This window comes from Artibeus jamaicensis, unplaced genomic scaffold (genome assembly GCF_021234435.1).
Source record: "Artibeus jamaicensis isolate MK-2021 breed Jamaican fruit bat unplaced genomic scaffold, CSHL_Jam_final contig_64, whole genome shotgun sequence".
Taxonomy (NCBI): Eukaryota; Metazoa; Chordata; class Mammalia; order Chiroptera; family Phyllostomidae; genus Artibeus; species Artibeus jamaicensis.
In genome coordinates, this window is record NW_026521911.1 from 16,582,379 (window position 1) to 16,603,782 (window position 21,404).

General features: G+C 36.8%; 1 protein-coding gene and 1 long non-coding RNA gene across 2 annotated transcripts; both read right to left on the minus strand.

Annotated features, from left to right (window-relative positions):
• Positions 1–7,625: 7,625 nt before the first annotated feature.
• LOC128628257 (40S ribosomal protein S2-like) lies at positions 7,626–8,553 on the minus strand. Its single transcript, XM_053670804.1, has one exon. It carries the CDS (start codon positions 8,551–8,553, stop codon positions 7,681–7,683), a length of 873 nt encoding a protein of 290 aa, XP_053526779.1. The 3' UTR covers positions 7,626–7,680.
• Positions 8,554–12,981: 4,428 nt separating this feature from the next.
• LOC128628253 (uncharacterized) lies at positions 12,982–21,000 on the minus strand. Its single transcript, XR_008392571.1, has 3 exons — positions 20,871–21,000; positions 19,815–19,910; positions 12,982–13,023 (listed from the first exon to the last, which is right to left on the minus strand). It is a non-coding gene; the product is annotated as an uncharacterized LOC128628253 (long non-coding RNA).
• Between the last annotated feature and the right edge of the window lie 404 nt (positions 21,001–21,404).

Sequence of the window (21,404 nt, forward strand, 5' to 3'; positions counted from 1 at the left end):
TGAAACATAACAACATTCACAATCTAGGACTACCGGAAAGAGAAGAAAAGGAGCAAGGGATAGAAAGCCTATTTGATAAAATGACAGAAAACTTCTCTAACTTTGTGAGGGGAAAATTCATACAAGTTCAGAAGCACAAAGGGTTCTAATCAAGAGGAACCCAAATAGGCCCACTCCACAAGACACATCATAATTAAAATAGCAAAATTCAAAGACAAAGAGAAAATCTTAAGGGCAGAATGGGAGAAACAAATAGTAACACACAAGGGATAAGGCTAGCACCTGATTTCTCAACAGACACACTGTAAGCTAGAAAGAAATGACAAGAAATATTCCAAGTAATGAAAAGGAAAGGCCTGCAACAAAGACTACTCTACCCAGCAAGGCTCTCCTTTAAAATGGAGAATGAAATAAAGAATTTTACAGACCAAAGAAGTTTAAAAGTATACATCTCCACCACACCAGAACTGCAAGACAAGCTAAAGGGACTGCTTTAAGAAGATGAAGAAAAAGAGTGAAAGAGGAACACAACAACAAAGAGAAAAATATCAATGAATAAGTCTCTATCAGTAAAAACTTTCAATGTAAATGGATTAAATGCTCCAATCAAAAGATGTAGGGTAGCTGAAAGGATAAGAAAACATGACCAGCACATATGTTGTCTACAAGAGACCCACCTCAGAACAAAAAACCTGAGAGACTGAAAGTGAAGGATTGGATGAAAGTATTCTAAGCAAATGGACAGGGAAACAAAAGTCAGGGTAGCAATACTTATATCAAACAAAATACATTTCAAAACAGAGGCCATTAAAAGAGACAGAGAAGGATACTTTATAATACTTAAGGGAAGAATCCATGAAGAAGATATAAACACTGTAACCATAAATGCACCCAACATAGGAGCAACCAAATACATAAGAAAAATCTTGGACAACTTCAATAAAGATAGAGATGACAACAACACACCCCACTGTCGACAATGGACAGATCTTCCAAACAAAGAATCAACAAGGATAATGTGGCACTGAATGATGCTCTAGATCAAATGGACCTAATTAATATATACAGAACCTTTCACCCCAAAGAAGCAAAATATAAAACCTTTTCAAATGCATATGGAATATTTTCAAAAATAGACCACATGGTAGGACACAAAACAAACTTCAACAAATTAAAGAAAATTGAAATCATATCAAATATTTTCTTAGATCATACTGGCTTGAAACTGGGAACCAACCTCAAAGAAGTTCTAGAAAAGAACTTTTTTTTAGGTTGTTCTTTTAGGTCCATAGAAACTGAATAACATGTTACTAAATAATAAATGAATAAACAATGAGATCAGGGAATAAATCAAAAAGTTCCTGGAAACAAATGAAAATGAACACACAACAGCCCAGAACCCATGGGACACAGAAAAGGCAGTCCTGAGAGGGAAGTTCATAGCAATACAGGTCTATCTCAAAAAAGATAGAAACATTTCAAGTAAGCAACCTAACCCTATAAGAACTGGAGGAATAACAACAAAGCCCAGAGTGAGTAGAAGGAAGGAAATAAACAAGATCAGAGTAGAATCAAATGACGTATAGACTAAAAGAACAATTTAAAGGATCAATAAATCCAGGAGCTGATCCTTTGAAAAGATAAATAAAATTGACAAGCCTTTAACCAGACTCATCAAGAAAAAGAGAGAGGGGACACAAATAAATAATCAGAAATGAAAGAGGAGAACAGTATTCAACAATTAATACCTCAATTTAAAGAAATTATTGGGTCTTCTTGGGTTGAAGTAGAGAAAAAACACAAATACATTATTTTAAATCCAAGGGCTTGTATTAGGAATTAGATTTGCAAACTCTAGAATCAAGGAGAAAGTAATTTGAAAAGTATACTCTGGTCTTATTGTCAGAGCAGAAGTGGTTGACTGAAAACAATGCGGGAATATAGACTGATTAGGCTAAAGCAGCGTTTCTTAATCTTTGCACTATGGATATTTTAAAGCTAGATCTTTCATTGTTGTAAGGGCTGTCCTATTCACAGGACATTTTGGGGCCTCCATGGCTAAAACAAAGTACATATCGACAGTATCCTTATCACCTTAGTCACCCATTATGAAAACCAAAATGTCTTCAGATAGGCCAACTTACCAATTATGCCCTAGGAGACAAAACTGCCCTTGGCTAAGAACCATTGAGTTAAAGGGAGAGATTTTCTTAGTTAAAGTCTTGAAGGATAGAAGGGTCTATTGTGAAGAAAAATAATCATGAAGGCCAGGAGGGACAAATATGCTGTGAGGGAAAGGGAAATGAACCCAAGTCAAAGTTCTCTTAAAGACGACCGTGGGAAGCAAAGAGATGTTTTCACTGATGTTACATCATAAACAGTGATGGTGACTCAATGAAACCTAAAAGAGGAAAAGCAATGAATACAAGAGAGGAGATTGGAATGGCATTCTGGAGGACTGGGACCCATGCTTCCATCGAAAAGCACCCTCCTAGAGCTGAAGGTGCACAGTCTTCAACTGGCACTGAAAGACTGGCACAACCATATCAAACTATTTCAGTAAATTTGAACAGATTCACAGAGGAATATTTACAGGTACATCACTGCAAAATACACAAACCATGAAAGGGTGGTCTTATAAGTGCACAGTTATTGCATGTAGAGATGAAAGTCACTTCTCAGACTCAGTACCCTCCAGTAGTTTCCATCGCACTCAGCAAAATCTAAAGTCCTTACGATGGTGTAGGAACCCTTTGGTGACCTGGGCATTGTTACTCCTCTGACTTGATATCCTACTACTTTTAAATAATGAAGCTCTGAACAATCTGGCATTTGACTAATAAATCTCTGAGGCCTTGAAGAAATGACTCTCTTCCAGCAAGTGTTCACTCAGCACACAGCTCCTGAAGGATACCCAAATCTACCCACATGCAAAAAATCTTTCTGCCTGATACTGAGACAGTAAAATATTGGGGAATATTGTAAACTTCTTTGGATCTTAAATTAATTAGAAAAGTTTGGACTTATTGTCTTAAATACAAAAAGGGAAGGCAATTTGACTTTAGATTTTAATTTCTACATTATGTAGTTATCCAGGTTATCATTTGCTCTTACTGTAGAACCAATGGCAAACTGTAATAACTGATATGTAGTAACATAATTTGAAATGGAAAAGAGGAAAGAGAAATGCATAATTTGAATGCATTTCATTCAGCATTTGGAATAGTAGAGTCTTGTATTTAAATTGTCAATATACTCTTGGGGTCCATTTCAGCAGCCCTTTTGTAGCACAAATCTATAATGCCACCAGCACTCCAAAGATCTATAAAAAGGCTTTGGTTCTAAGGTTGGACCCAGGATCCCCTAACAGACTGCTAATTTCACTCTATGCAGGATACAGTCTCACCCTCATTATCTGATCGGAGGCTTAATGGTTAATGTCAGTGAATTAAAGACAGGGATTCTCAACTCTGGCTGCACAATAGGAGAGCTCTTTAAAAATACAAATGTCCTGACACATCCTTGTAAGTTTGATTTGAATTTAGTCAGCATCTTTCTAAAGACAGTACAGGTGATAATAAGTCCAGCCAGGTCCAGCACCACCAGGTTGAACAAATGAAAAGCTAAAGAATGTAAGTGAGCTATGCCTATCCCCTACTTTCCATGTTTCCCTGAGGAGGAAAGCTCCTTTACCTTTACCAGGGTGGTCAATGACTGCCTTTGGAACACAGTTTTCACTGGGAAGAGCCAGGGTTGGAAACACCGGAAATTTGATGACTTTCTTCCCTTTCTGCCCCATTTAACATGAGGCAGTGAGCCTGATGGAGCCTGTGTGATCTGCAGGTTCATAGCCCCACTTGGTGGCTGTCCCAAGGCTAGGACAGCAGAGAGGCCCAGAAGCAAGCCAGTCTGACCTCACTCCTCAGCCATGTGCCTCCACTAAAAATGCTGATGTTGATGTGCGTGTATCTGACTAAATGGTTCTGAATCTGGCAGGGGAAAAAAAGATAACTTGATTTCTCTTAATCCCGAAATGGAATCTGTTTTGAACACAGTGCATACCAAAAGAGATATCTAAGATGCAGAAGGACTGATTTATATATTAAAAAGTAGAAATGACTTACTATGCTCTAACACTGTAAGAAACTTGAGGGAACTGCAGGCATTCCAAGGCAGTCTTCACTGATGTGTGCAACCCCATCCTTCCTGCTGCCTGGTATCATCTCACCACATTGAAGCACTGCTCCTCACATCAGTGACTTGCTGACAAGATACCATCTGTCATGTGGAAGAATAAAAAATTCCTTGTAATATACTTCACCTCTACAATGGGGAATGGTTTCTTGAGAGTTTCTCATAACCTCCATGGTTTTCTCACAGCATCTACAGTCACATTATAAATGTGGCTTTTTTTACACACCAGTGTTTTCAACATCTATTTATCATTTATCCATCTATCATCTATCTATCTATTTATCATCTATCTATCTATGTATCATCTTCATGTGTAGTATACTGAGACTATTCTTATTAATAATTTCAAAATTAAGATCTCAAAGAGCATAGTACTTGGCTGAGTGGGCTTTCAGTAGATGTTTTTAAAATGAATACAAATATGTGTCTAAGTGGAACAGAATAGAGAACCCAGAAATAAACCACACTTTATGGTCACTTAATCCATAGTGCAGGAGACAAGGGTACACAGTGGGGAAAAGGCAGCCTCTTCAATTGTATTGGGAAAACAGGACAGATACGTGCAAAAAAACCCTGGAGAACTATTTTACACCATACACAAAACTAAACTCAAAATGGATTAAAGACTTAAATATAAGACCTAAAAATCATAAAACTCCTAGAAGAAAACATAGGCAGAAATCTCTTTGACATCAATCTAAGCAATATATTTTCCAGATATGTCTCCCAATCAACAGCAACAAAAGCTGTTAGATGGACCTAACACATATTATACTAGTGAAATGAGTCAGTCAAAGAAAGACTTATACCCTCTGATTTTACTTATATGTGGAATCTAAAAAAATCAATGAAACAAATCAGAAAGAGACCCATAGATACAAAAAACAGACTGATGGTTCTTATAAGGTAAAGTAGGGAGTGAATGAAAAGGTGAAAGGTAGTAAGAGGAATAAACTTGCAGTTATAAAATAAATAAATCACAGGGATATAATAAACAGCACAGGGGATACAGCCAATAATATCATAATAATACAGTAATAATATTGTATGTTGATCTATAGCTACCAGATGATGATAAATCTAGTAGGTCTATAAATGTCAGAGCCCTATGTTGTGCACCACCTGAAACTAATGTAATATATATTAACTATACTTCAATAAAATATATATGTGAATATAAGAATAATACAATGCTACCAAAGATTTCTTTCAGTCATTAATTACTATGGTGATTATTAGTTTATTTCGACTAGAATCTGCCCCATTAAAAGCTGCGTATATAGAACTATGCAGGGAAAATGACAGGGAACTGCAAATTTCCTTTCACAGACACTAGAGTTGGATCACAAGCTCCTTTGGGACAGTTTATATGCCCAACGATGAGCACCCCACAGGAGTTCCAAGTAGTAAAAAGATAAAGCTAGTTAGAGCAGAGGCGCTTCAGGTCAAGGCAGGCTGCTTTCACAGGAGGTTAGTAAGGAAGTGCATGTGATATATTGGTGAGGTCCCAGGTGAGCTGAAAGAAGGGGAAACTATTATGATTTTCACCTGCAGTCCTTTCCTTAGTACCAGAAAGCACTGAGATGTATAATTCTCACAATGAATTCTATAATCTGTAATAGAAACAGATTATCCAAATAATTTTGACATCAACAATCATCTGCTCTCCCTTACCTTATACATCGCTTACCTTCTGAAGATACCATCACCACCAGCAATGCCCACCCCATCCACAACAACTCTGGTGAGTCTAAAAGGAGCAGTTTCAGGAGTAGGAAGGATTTGCTCCCAGTTGAAAGCAAATTCTAATGTAAATAACACAGTGTGGTTGGGAGGTTCCATAGCTAATTGACTTTCCTCCCAACTGGCACATACACTTTATAGAGGCACCAATTTGTCATGCATGTCCCCTCAGAACGACAGCACCCAGTACTTCACTCTGTTTCTGCTCTGCCTGACCTCCTCTTCTCCACCACTGTTTAGCAGGTCTGCCTCAACTCAACCAGACATCCACTACTTCTGGACATAATTACAGAAATCTTGATTACAAAATGACTTATAAAAATGAAGTAGTTACAGGTAGAACTTAAAATTCATATTACAATCAATTTATATTTATAAAATCCTTCATCTTTTTCTCAAATTCAATTTTACTCTCTTTTAGTAAATCACTTATATGGATTGCACTGTATAATTTCTGATTTCCTAAAACTGTACTGTCTTAGAAATCTTAAATTTTGATCAAAAGCTTTTCTCCTTCTCCACACTTACCTTAAACAGTCTTCCAACTCACTGAGATTTCCAGTCCACTGGCTTCTCTTCCTTCCCGGCTCAGCTCAGAGACAGGCTGCGAGGGTGATTGCTCTCACTAGAACCTCAAACCTCCGTGTCTCACCACACCTCTCGTTTCAAACTCAAACGCAAACTACTTAGTCCTTCTGTGTTTAAAATAAAGAGGTTTTAGTGACAACCTAAAATTGAGGAACAGGACTGAAGGGCAAAGCGCTGTTCAGCAGACACCGCAGAACTGACCTGTGGCTGACCCGTGGTTTAGGCCCTGGTTTAGAAATGAAGACGCAGGGGCTGGAGACACGGAGCAGCTCAGGGCCGAAGCGTGCAATGGTTAACACGGCTTACGGTGTGATTGCAGGTTACCCCCCACTGGGGATCAGACCACATTCCACCTGAGGGGCCAGGTTGAGCACATTAAAATAATTACATGCTTTTTAAAAAAAGATTACATTAGATAATTATATAATATACTCCTGCCATATTACTATTAAAAGTGACTAAAGGATGTGATGATATTTTTTCTTTGCTTAGAGGAACACAATGAGAGGTCTCATTTTAAAGTAATAAGAATTTAAATGAGATCAGAAAAAATATCATTATTGAAGTCTGGGGAGAGAGATACTTATAAGTGAATATAAATAAACAAAAATTATAGTAGCTAATAGTTATTTGAACAGACACAGCAAGAAGAGTGATAGATTACAGGGAAGGCATTCATTCCATGGAGGAAATGGAAGCCTTTTCATTTTTAACTCCTGGGGCACAGTGAGAAACTAACAGCTTAAAAAAAATAAAAAACAAACCTTTGACCCTAAAAACTCTGTTATTCAGTTAAAGGACTTGCTTCTATACAATTCTCTGCAACAGAAGATTACTTAGAGAAATGAAATAATTAATTTAGTGCAGTCATCTATTACAAGTCCCACCAAAAGATATTAAGTGAAAAAGTGGAGGGCGTTGAAGCTATTAGATAATTAAGTTTTGGTGCAGGTGTAAATTATAATTACCAGGAGTTTCATATCTGTAATTACAGTGTTGTTTGTGACTTTAAAGAGATTTATATATTAGGCTCTATTATTAATATACCCCTACAGAGAATAGCATAGCAAGAAGTGAACACTCATTCTGTAAACACATACTTCTTTTTTTTTTTTTTTAACAGGCTTAATTCACTTTATTTTCCTTGTACAAAAATTATGTGGTGGCCACAGCTGGAGCTTGGGTCCTCTGCACGGAAACTCTGGTGTGGGTCTTTAGCAGATGGTCAGTGAATTCCTGGTAGGGAGACTTGGTGAACACAGTCTCTTTCCAGAGGTCAGGGGTGGGATAGCTGTAGGTCTTAGAGATAGCATCGAAGGTGGCCTTGGCAAAGTTGCCCAGGGTAGCAGTGCAGCCCCTGGCTGAGGTGTAGCAGTCGTCAATACCAGCCATCATCAGCAGCTTTTTGGGCACAGGGGCCGAGACAATGCCAGTGCCCCTGGGTGCAGGGATTAGGCGCACAAGCACAGAGCCACAGCGCCCGGTCACCTTACAAGGGACGGTGTGGGGTTTGCCGATCTTGTTCCCCCAGTAGCCTCGCTGCACAGGGACAATGGAGAGCTTGGCCAAGATTATGGCCCCACGGATGGCAGTGGCTACTTCCTTTGAGCACTTAACACCCAGACCAACATGTCCATTGTAGTCCCCAATGGCGACAAATGCCTTGAATCGGGTCCTCTGGCCTGCACGTGTCTGCTTTTGCATGGGCATAATCTTCAAAACCTCGTCCTTGAGGGATGCCCCCAAGAAAAAGTCAATGATCTCAGATTCCTTGATAGGCAGAGAAAAGAGATAAATTTCCTCCAGGGACTTGATTTTCATGTCCTTGACCAGGCGGCCCAACTTGGTGACGGGGATCCACTCCTTATCCTCGGCCTTGCCTCCGCGAGCTCCACGGCCTCGACCGCGACCCCGACCCCGGCCGCGACCTCGGCCCCGGATGCCACTGCCAAATCCTCCTCGGAAGCCTCCTCGGCCTCCCATTCCAGGGCCCCCCGGGCCTCCCGCAGCACCGGCGTCATCCGCCATTTGGTGTTCCTTGGGAAAAAGAGCTGTAAACACATACTTCTTGAGTCTTCCACTAAGTTGCATCAAAGTTTGCTAATATAATAAAGCATCACAAAGTGTACTCAACAGTCCTAACCATCTGAGGTCTCCTACTTCTAACTGTATGTACTATTTTGTTTGCAGCCTCAATTCAATCCTGTTAATAAAAAAACAAAACAAAAACATGCATAAGAAAATACCTGTTGACACTTCAACCTTATAGTTATAATAACAAAAGAAAAATGAGAATGTGTACACACTGAAATGACTGTAATCCCCCAGATCCAAACCAAACAGTCTCCTTTTGAAGGAAATACATAAAAGGTATAATAACCTTGGCATGGGTGCCTTTTAAATTGATATTTTATTTGTTCACTGCTGTGAGAAAAAATGTGAAATACTATTGGTACCTCCTATACTATGACAAATATTCAGAGATTTTAAATCAATTTTAGATGGAACCATAACAATAAAGAATTTACAAACTGAATAAAGTCACAATGCACATTCTCAGAATTCCTGAGACCTAAGGAAAAGCATGCTGGGAAAATATGAATATCACGATTCAAAGTGTTTTGTATGTTTAATCCAAACACCTCATCAAGGTGACAGCTTTGTTTGGGTGCATTTTTAGTTGTTTGATTTCTTACTGCTGCCTCTCATTTGCTCAAAGACTGTCTTCGTCTGCATTTGCTAAGGCCAGTATAGCAAACAGAGTACGATGGGGGTGATCGTTGAAATTCTAGAGATGAGCTGACAGAAAATGAAGAACTATGACTTTTGTGCACAAAACAAATGGGTAAAAATCCACAACCCTTTTCATTTTCTGTACCATTATGATATGTGTACCTGTGCCAGATACCACAATGGGTGAGGTGTGTGTGAGAGAGACAGAGGTCTGTGAGGAAGAAGAGAGAGAAATTAAATAACTTACATGCAGTGAGGGGAGATAAAAGGAAATCTTCATTCCTGTCCTTACACAGCATAATAAATAGGACTGAATTTTTTTGTATTTCCATTTCCTAGAATGGAACCACAGTATATACTTGATATAGTGTGCAATAATATTAATATAAAAGAAAAGAAATTGTTATTTTGATTTTCAGGTTGCCTTACATTTTTGAGGACTCCATGAAATCCTAGACCTCCCTTATCTTGCTTCCCATTCTAGTAGCCAATTGGTACATAAAAGGCAAAAAATTATATCATGGAATCTTTATTCCATCTCTTCATCATTAAAAAATACAAAAGTAGTAAATAATACATTTCAAATAGTCTCAAATAAATTACTCTGAAGTAATGTTCTTCAAATGACACAACCACCTAGTGGCTGTGAATAAAACTTCACTAACTACATTTTTTTCCTTGTTATTTATCTTACTTGAAAGTCTTTCTGATTGGTAGTCTAGACCGATTTGCCCGTGAGTCATAGCATTTGCTCCTAAGTGAATCTGCATTGAGAATTGATATTCTTGACCTGCTTCTATTCCAGTGAATTCCCAGGAGGACAAACATGGATCTGAGGACCACAGTGATCTTGACTTCTGCAAGTTGGTGCATAATAAAATGAAATACTTATTACACCCTTTATGCTGAAGGTACAGGAATGTGCACCAGTAGCAGAGATTGGTTATACCTGTTATGAGTCCTACCATTCTTTTCATCCAGCAGGACCATTTTACTTTTAAGCTTCAAATTGATTGCCCTTATATATATATAATTCACATAACTTTAATGTTAGGCATCATCCATGAAGTCTAAGATTTTTAAATAAAAACTCACAAAATACTGCTACCTTGATGCTTTCTTGCTAACCTTTGAACTCTGGAGCTCTCTGTGAGCTCAGAGGATTAGTGTAAGTACAATTTAACTAAAATGACTGACGGTTCCAATTATTGAGATTGAATACCATCTTTTCCAGAGCAGAAAAATATTTTTTTCATTTACAAAAATAATTCACTGTAAAAATTCCAGAAAATCATAAAGCAGGGAGGGGAATCCTGTGATTATCTGTGATCACATTATTTTTAATTGTGTTTCAAATCCCCCAGAATTTAGAAAAATCAGAAAATCTAGCATTCTGGGTACTTTCCTGTGGCAACTGCGCAGAAATAGGAAAAGACTGACCTAAATTCTCTCATCTCTGTATCTCCATATAAAACTGCATCATTGCAGCTAATTAAGAATAACTATGTGTACTTGAACCTATGTGTCCTATGAGCACTGAACCAAGTGCTAGGGATACAAAGAAGTATACATAATCCATGACACTGATGGATTGATGCCGAAGCTCTTAAAGCACAGGGTGGAATACTGGGTTGAAGTAGACAACTTGCCTTCATCATGCCATTGACTTCAGAAGCCCCAGAATTTTCACACCGGGGGGACACAGATTACATATTCACGTCTCATGTCCTTCTTCACTCAACAGGCACTGATATGTAATTTTCAACTGCTTTTCATATGAAACGTTTATGATCCTCATTCAGTGCCCAAAGACCATCCATCCAGCTCCAGCTCTTCTTAACATTTACTGTGATTCTCGCATCGAATAATTAAAGCAAATCACAAAAGCCATCAGATTTTATAGAACTACAAAATCATACATGATGTACAACATGAAAAATATCAGAAAAAGCAAAATTCTAAAGATTATAAAAAACTTCTCTTTTTTTCTATTCTTTTATTTCTCTTTTATTTTTGTTACTTTGTGTCTTAATGTAAGTTTGTGCAGCCCTGACCCACTGGTGGTGCCTGGTTTGTTGCAAAGTGAAAGATCTCTGGTTCTATTCCCAGTCAGTGCACATGCCTAGGTTGCAGGTTCAGTCCCTAGTTGGGGACACATTAGAGAGGCAACCAATGGGTGTTTCTCTCTCGAATCAATATTTCTCTCCCTCTCTTTATTCTTCCCTTCCTCTCTCTCTAAATTACAAGATCTTAAAAAAAATGGGTTTGTGCAATTCAAAAGCTATCCCAGGCAAGCAAAGACAAATTAGATTCTACTTATGGTATTTAGTTAACTTTTTTCTCTACTTACACTAAAATATACATACTAAAGGCAGGTCTGAACAAAATATTTCATTATATCAAAATAGATAACAATCTTGTATTTAATTTCAATATCTATCACTTTTCACCAACAAATCAAAAAAGGAAAACAAAAAGCTAACATCCTTATACTCTACAATGAACTTAGAATCAAGACACAAATGCATGCTCTGAGTTCTGTGTGTCTGTATACATACAGGCACTGTGTATCTGTACATCTTGTCACTCATAGACACCTAGTTACCTGTCATTGGTCTGAATGGTATGTTCCCTAATAAGGCCCACTTCCTCTTTGGCATTTCTCAGGAGAACCTGTTTGTTTTCAAATTCTGATGATTTTATATATTGTAATTTTTAATTCTCTGGTACTGACTATCTGAGAACCATGCTAACGAGAGAAATGCCTTCATTTTTCCATCTCTTTCTGTTTTTATTGTTGCCACTGTTACAGACGCCTCCCCTTCCCCCCACTCTGCCACGTCCAGCCAGCCCTCACTCTCATCCCCAGGCCTTCACCACACTATTGTCTGTGTTGATGGGCTACGCATAACACTGCTTTCTCCATCATAATTTCCAGCCAATGCTACTGTGTTAAAAACATTCCATTTATATTATACTTATAGGTATAAATGGCATCTAATCACTCAGGTCAAAGAAATCCCTACACTAATGTTTAACTTATTTATGTATCAGCTGAATTATATGAAGTACAGTATTGACTTTCAAAACAACTTGATATGGACAGCTTATGTTTGTAAAGAACTGTGCAAAAACAAAGTGCTCTATAACATTTAGAGACAACTATATTATGGTTTTCATGTTACACTTACTTAGTGAAGTAAGTATTTCCAAAGTCAGTTAAACTAAGGAACTAAGAGGGAGAAACAGGAAGGTTGAAAGGGGCGGGAGTACTGAGTCCTCTCACTCCTGGTTGGGTGGTTGGATGGTTGGATGCAAATGGATAGCAAAGGCTGACTTGCACATTCCGTAATCAGCTAGTTTTATAGATAAATGAATGGAGAAATTATCAGAAACAATTTGCTGAAAGAGCAGCTGCTGGTCGGAAGTAAAAGGAAGGCATATTTGAGATTATTTTTCAAATATGCTCCTTCTTTTGTAACATTCTGTTTCATTCTGCCCTAAAGTTATTTAGAGCTATAATAGTAATAATATATGGAAAAGTGAAATTATACTTTATTTGCTTTTTAAATAAGTTTGGCTTTGATGGAAAGATCAAGTGTATTCCTGTTAAACAACTGTCTTAGGGCTGCTAAAAAATCTCACCTTTTCTAGGTAGGTCTGCACGATGACTGCAGGGTTTTTGAAGCAGGTTTCTGCTAATCATTCTGCTAACCACAAATCCTCAGACATGCTGCATGTGGCCGTTTTAGGTTGGGATCATTTCTGTATGCAGAAAGCAAAATCTTACAATGTAATTCATTATCAGGACTATACCAAACCATCTTCCACTTACAGGAAAAAAGCAGGTTAACAATGCTATTCTTCATCTGCTTTCCCCATACAACTTTTTAATAACCCATCTATGTAATTTCATGAAATAATCATCCTCTATTGTTTATTATTATTACTAATATTGGAGTAACTCATAATTTGGGGGTAATTGTACATGCCAGGCCCATTCTATGGGCTTATGAATATTAACTCATTTAATCCTATGAAATGAGTATTATTATCCCTAATTTCCAGAGTAAAAACTAAAACTGGGGTACAAAGAGGTTAGGTTATTCCTGGCAGCCTTACTCCACATATTATGAAGCAATATTCAAGCAGCGTATCATCTGGCTCCCAGCAAATTGGTATAATAATGAATTCTTTAATAATGGAAGCTGTCATACAAGTGTCCAATGCCAGAAGTACAGTAAATTGATGTTCACTAATCAGGTGTGTGTCAGAAGGACACCATTGGAACGCTTCGTGACTCCTACAAATGCCTCTACTTCTGTGCATTGTGTGCTGGAGATAGAACTGTAGAAGCAGCCAAGTTTTCAATAACTACCATAGTGGTAATGTTAGATAAAATATTAGACAGTATATTTTCGAAGTACTTAGACTGACGATCTAATTATTCCAAACTGCTTTCTTTTAACTTCTGTTTTCTCACACATTTCCCCATCCTTTGTGTTGTTGTTTGTTGTTCAAATTTATAGTAGCTATTTCATGTCTGTTTTCCAAATATCCTTCTGAAATTGTGTATAAAGTTTTCTTTAAAAAAGGCATTGGAATAAATCAAATAAATCTACCACAACATGGGCTGATGGACTTGTTGCAAGTAGGAAAAAATGAAGATTTTTCAACCCCTTTTACAAATATTAATCTTTCAGACTTCTTTTTGTAATTTCTTATTCATAGATCAGTAATCTGAAGACTTTTTAAAAATTGTGAATTTATTAAAAATATTTAAAGCACAGTAAGTTTTATAACACTAAAATACTAATTCAGCCAATAAAAAAAGTGACCCTCTGAGCAGCTGGCATCCAACTTCTTGACCATGACCTTGAGAATACCCAGGGCGAGACTCTGCTCTTTTTTTGCCCTGAATATCTGTGTTTCCTTCAGCTGCCACTCAGAGACTCTATGACCAGTTGAATTATACTGTTTAATTTGAAATATTACCCTTTCAGGGAGCCAAAATGAAAATAACATGTGGAAGTAAATACTTTTACCATTATTACTACTACCGCTAATAACAATAATAAAAGCTGTAACTACCATTCATCGAGGACTTGACTGTATGTCAGAACTGTTTTAAGTACATCTCTCTCTGCCTTCCCCCATCTCTATATTGCCTGTCTGGTTTTCTCATATTTACCATACTAGAAACTGAAACTGAGGAAGATCAAATACATATTAATTAATTTAAATAGCAATAATAATTCTACTATATTCCTAACTAACTTTTAAAAAATTACCACAGTTCTCAAAACAAAATTTAGTGAGAAAATGGCACTGTATTGTATTTCTGCAAATCTCTTTGGTGTTTGGATTAATAGAGATAGTTGAATTCTCACCTTTGTTTCTGCATTTAGTTTGCTGTAACATGATGTTTTGGTTAAAGTACATGAAGAAAATCTTCCCTAATACAGGGAGTATGTTAATAATCCTCACAAATAATGTGTATAGATATTTTTCTCTGATATCTCATAAACTTCACTACACTTCATGAGAGAATGAGGGCATGAAAAGGAAATAATATCTTACTGTAAGTATAAAGAGAGTTTTGCCTGATTAAATTTGGGGACCATCAGGAATGTCTATGCCACACTTTAAGAACTGCTGTTCACCAGCTCATTGAATCTTCCCTTTGTCTCACTTTCTTATAACTCCCTATCAGAGAATGAGCCAGTATTACTCTTCAGAGATTTCTTAAGGAATCCTATCCTCTCTTTAGTAGAAGACATCTTTCATTAAGAGGAAAAGTTCCTGGATCTGTGGCAATAAGAATTACCAATAAACTTATTATTAATAGCAGAAAGCAGGTTTGTTCCTTTATTCTCTAGTTAAAAAGAGCAACACCAATGGCTTTGCCTTTGACTAGCCAATTTTGAAAAACCATACTATTTCCTAAATCTAAAATTTCCTTCTCTTTTCCTCCTCCTAAATATGGCTGAACCACAGACACATAAAGCAGTAAGGATGCTGGGGACAAAGTTATTTATAACACAGATTTGGCAGGGTTTGGTAATCAGAGGAGACATGGCAACCACATGCCATTCATGAAGAGAACACAACAGAGAAGCAGGCTGGGGGAAGGGAATGAAGACGTAAGTTTCCCTTCGGCCAGTTGAGTGTGAGGTGCATGTCGGACATGTGAGTGAAGGTAGTGAGACTTACAGACATCAGACAAGATAGACCACTTAGTTTGATAGAAATACTTCATTTACCTTTCTTTTCCATAATTGAATTTTATGTGTAAAGTTTCAATTTTCAATGAAGGCAATGAAAATATTGGTACTGTACACAGACCTAAAGCTGGATGATTTTGCCTCTGAAAAATTGTAGCATCACGTGGAGGCACAAATGGTAAATGTGAAAAAATGTCTTGGCTGTGTTCAGGACAATAAATTGTCAGGTTATCATAGGCAGTGATTGTATGAAACTTGATAGATAAAAAAATTGTTTTTAATACCACTTTAAATTACATACCACTTAAAGTTTAAATGCTTATTGGTAACGATGTATTATTTAAACATGTATTTCCACACTTAATAAAAAGAGATCTAGATAATTTGCAAAGCCTCTGTGAGAATTTTTATTTGAGGACTTCCATTACAATGGCCTAAAGGAAATTCATATAAGCATATTGTGAGTTATTTACATGAGCAATTTATAATCTAGTGGGACCACAGAATGGGCATCCCTGTCTATGTTTGTAATTTCAAACAGATTATGTGTTATTTCAAAGAGATTTGCAGTTGCCGTTAGCCAACAGAAAAGAACACGCATAAAACATGAAGCAAAGTGAAGTCTAAGTGCCATCACAGCCACGTCAAATTAAAGCTGCACTAGTCAAAGTCAAAGAAACTGAGAAGTCACGACCTATGCCAAAGTCACTAGTCAAGGCCAGGAAGACAACTTAGGTGAAGCATATAGCACATTAAATTAATTTGTCTCTTATAATTGTATTGGTCTTAAAATACAGTAAGTGAATTTGCACCTAAAATACATGAATACAATATATTAAAAACAATTAGTTAACATTACAGGTCTATGAGCGTTTCTTGTTTTCAAATTAAAGTTTGTAAACCTGACCCATAATGAGCCCTCAACTCTGCACACACATGTAATGTGCACCCAGTTCCTGGTGGCATTTCTCCTGCTCTGAGCTCTTAGCATGGGAAACATTATACTCACATAGCATGGAAGGAAAATTAGTTTATAAGAGTAAATAAAGTATAATCCAATTTTTGTTTAAAAAAACTAGGGGGGATACATAGCAAATGCTACTTGTAATTATTCTAGGTTATAAGCCTATGGGTAATTTTAAAATTTATATTAATTTTTCTCTACTTTCCACAATAAATATAATTTTGTAATGAAAAGGTTGCTTTTAAAAAGGAGTTGGTCAGAGCTTTAGTAGGAACATTCCATCATATCTCCAACGCAGCACCCATAATAGTTGGCTGCACATTTGTCTGCTTTTTCCTTTGCTGGGATACAGGGTCTGACTTGTTCACACATATGTTGCCAGTGCCAAGCACAGTGCTTGACACGTGCTGAATGCTCGACCAGTTGCTCCATGACTAGTAGCCAGATTTACTGAGGGAACACCATCCATCAAGGATTATCTCATTGAAAGCTTCCTACATTTGTTATCTCCATTCTATAGGTGAAGAAACTGATGTTTACAGGTTATGGAATGAAGCCTACAAAGCAACTTGATGAGATTCAAACAAATCTATGTTTCTCTAGAACAGAGACATAAACAGTATAAATGTGAGAAATTTAACAGAGTCTCTGAGTTTAAACTTGCAGGGGTTGTGAATGAATTCTTTTGTTAGGAATATCCCAACCAGTTAGTGAAAAATCCCTGAACGTGTGAGGAAAGTATATTTCTCCATGATTCATTTGTATCTTGGAGTGAGTACTGTGAATCATGTATGAAAACACAGTCTGACAAAGTCAGCTTTCATTACAGTACACAAACACAGTCAATAGTATAAGTAAAAATAATATATTAAAAGTTTCATTCCAACAAAATAAAATGCAACCCACCATATGAGAGAATATGTTTATCAATATATCTGATAAAAGTATACATTTTTGATGTCAAAATTTTATAAAGTACTTGCAAAGCCCAACCCCCCCCCCCCCCAAAAAAAACATTAAAAAATGGGGAAAGGACTTGAATAGACATTTCTCCAAGGACATATGGTTGGCAAATAGACATATAAAAAGATGCGCTATGTCACTAATTATCATAGAAATGCAAATTAAAACCACAGTGAGATACCACCTCACACCAGTCAGAATGGCCACCATAACTAAAACAAGAAACAAGTACTGTCAGGTTGTGAAGAACAGGGAACACTAGTATACTGTTAGTGGGTATGCAGATTGGTATAGCCACTGTGTAAAACAGTATGAAATTTCCTCACAAAACTAAAAATGGAACTGCCTTTTGACCCAGCAATTCCACTGCTGGAATTATATCCTAAGAACACTGAAACACCAACCCAAAAGAACTTATGCATCCCAAGGTTCATAGCAGCACAATTTACAATAACCAAGTGTTGGAAGCAAACTAAGTACCTGTCAGTAAATGAGTGGATCCCAAAACTATGGTACATTTACACAATGGAATACTATGCAGCAGAAAGAAAGAAGGAGCTCCTACCCTTTGCAACAGCATGGATGGAACTGGAGAGCATTATGCTAAGTGAAATAAGCTAGGTGGTGAAAGACAAATACCATATGATCTCACCTATAAGTGCAACCTAAACAACAAAACAAATAAGCAAGCAAAATGTAAACAGAGACATTGAAATAAAGAACAAACTGATAGTAACCAGAGGGGAGAGGGGAGAGGATAAAGGGAGAAGAGAGAAAATGGTTGTCAAAGGACTTGTATAAAGGACACATAGACAAAGCCTATGATTGAAGGTGGCAGGTGGGGATGGCTGGGTTTGGTGGGAGTGGTGGGGGAAAATGGAGACAGTTGTACTTGAAAAACAATTTAAAAAGAAAGAAAAAAAGATCTATTCACAAATTTCTTGATAGCGCACCATTCAAAAAGTGAAGCCTAATTCCTCTCCCCTTAAATGTGGGCTGTCCTCAGTGACTCCCTTCTAACAAACAGAATGTGTATAAATCTTTTACCTCCAGATTAATTTGATCTGAAACTATTTAATAACAAGTTAAATTATAAATGAAATGCAGTTTCCTCATAGGACTGTTCACTGCTGGTCTACAGAATTGCTACTGAATTTTGTATGTTGATCTTCTATCCTGCAACTTTTCTAAAATCATTAATTAGCTCTATTAGGGTAGCTTTCATATAGATTCTCTAGGATTTTCTATGTATATATATAATTATGTCAGCTTTGAATAGAGGTGATTTCACTTCTTTTTTTCCAATTTGAATTATTTTTATCTCTCTTTCTTGTTCAATTGCTCTGGCTAAAACTTCCTTAATAATGTTGAATAGCAGTGGTAAAAGAGGGCAAACATTTTGTGTTCCTGATTTGAGGGAGAAAACTTTGAGCCTCTTACCATTAAATATGATGTTAATCATGGGTACAAAGATTTTGAGCTACATAGGAAAGCCATTTGTGGTTTGTCCCCAGAACCAGTACTATTGTGGACAATGGGGTCAATTTCTTGCTTAAAGAAACTTCTAGGGTGTTATACAAGTTCTGTTTCTTGGCCTAGGAGCTAAATGCAAAGGTATGTTCTGCTTTAAGTTACGTACTTATTATCTGTACACTTTCCTGATATAAGATATATTTCAATAAGTAATTTATAAAAAGTAAGTGTCATAGGTATTAGACTTCCAATGAGAAAAAAGTCTGTGAAATGAAAGTAAGGTCTGTGAAGCAGCCCTTACTCTCTTATTTTTCTCATTTGAAGCATTCTGTGATGACATCTTCAAGCTGATTTTAATGTCAATTTTTCCCTTCTCTCATCACTAACCTGAACACCTATACTAGTCATGGTGTTGACTATTTAGCTTACATTAGGTTACCCCAAATGGTGATAGTAAAGGACTTGAATACAATTTTAATATTTGACTTGAATCTAGCACTTCAATTCCTTACTCTTATTTATGTTATATAAAAAGATATAAGTGCCCATCATTTCTAATTTATATCAGAAGTTGATATATTTATGATTTTGCTATAGATATCTGATTTTCCTAAATATTTGCGAAGCATTTTCAAATGGACAATTGTGCACATGTGTAACTTTTTACTATATATATATATATATATATATATATTTGAGTACATATATATGTGTGTGTGTATACACACATATACATATATGAATATCTAAGAATAAAATATATGAAAGGGGGAGGCTTTGGTATACTTGAAGTAAACAGATATGTTAAATAGCTGGCCTCTCACATCTCCCCAAAGTCCCAAATGACAAACGTTTACTGATTTTGAAAATATTACAAAATAACCACTCAAACAAACACTCAGAGCTCACAGTCACTCAGCCAAGGAGCTTACCTACAACTTCCCTTTTTTCAGTGTGAGTGGATGTCATCTCGGATAACAGCCACCAGCTGACCTCGAGCATCACCAGTGTGCCATCTTGTGGGTTATCTAGGAGCAGTTTTGAAAATATTAAACTCTAATGGAAACAGCACTTTCTTTACAATATGCTTACATATTAAAATTACCTGACCAGATAAATGAAATAAAATCTTTTAAAGGGTTTTCAAATCGTGAACAGTTCAAAAATAACTAAACAGTATGAAAAACCGAAAAATTAAGTGATACCCAGCACATCCTCTAACCACAAAGTTTGAAGTTAGAAATCAACTGCAAGAGGAAGTGGGAAAAACACAAATATGAACAGAAAAAACAACAAGCTACTTAAAAAAAAGCTGGGTCAAAGAAGAAATAAAAGGTGAAATCAAAATATATATAAAAACAAAGGAGAATGGCAAAACATCATATCGAAGCTTCGATTAAAATTTTTTTGAGAATAGCCACAATGGGCCTGTTTATTTTTTAAAAATTCTTGTTTATTCTACTACAGTTGTCACATTTTTTCCTTTTTCCCTTCTTCCTCCAACCCAACCCCCACCCAACAGCCCATCCCCACACAGTTGTCCTTGTCCCTGGGTCACTCAGATGTGTTCTTTGACTAATCTCTCCCCCTTCTTTCCACCAATCTCCCTCTACCCTTTCCTCTGGCAGCTGTCAATCTGTTCCCTGTTTCCATGTCTCTGGTTCTGTTTTGCTTCTTACTTAATTTTCCTCATTAGATTCCTCTTAGAAGCCACATCATATTAAAATTTGGGGGGTGCAGAAAAAGTGGTAGCAAGAGAGTAGCTTATATCATTATAGGTTTGTATCAAGAAATGAGAAATCCCAAATAAATAACCTAATATAGTATCTTAAAGAACTACAAAAAGAAAAACAAAAAGAGCCCCAACTCACCAAAATAAAGAAAATAAAATAAAAAGTGAAGCACCCCTAGATGAGGGGCTGGGTAGGGAGGAGTATTGTCCTGTACAACAAAGGGTCATTTGTTTGATTCCTAGTCAGGGTACATACCTCGGTTGTGGGTGAAATCCGCAGGTAGGACACATAGGGGGGCAACAAGTCAATGTCTGTCTTACATCAATGTTTCTTCCTCTCCCTGAGTCTCCTTCTCTCTCTCTCTCAAATCAATAGGAATACTCTCAGGTGAGAATTGGGACAAAAAATAAAAATTAGAGCAGAATTAAATGATATAGAGAAAAGACTATACAAAGATTAATGCAACAAAGAAATGGTTCTTTGAAGAGACTAATAAAACTGAAAAACCTCTGGCAACAATTTGCTAAAGAAAAGAGAGAAAAGACTCAAGCAAAATCAGAAATGAAAAAGAAGTTACCACAGAAACTACAAGAAATGCAAAGGATCATACAAGGATACTATGAAAGACTCCATGACACCAAGTTAAATAATGTAGAAGAAATGGGTCAGTTCCTAGAAATACATAACCTCCCTAGAGTGAATCACGAGTAACTGGAAAATCCAAATAGACCTATCAACAGCGAGAAAACTGAGACAACTGCCAAGAAATTCCCCAAAAGTTAAAAGTCC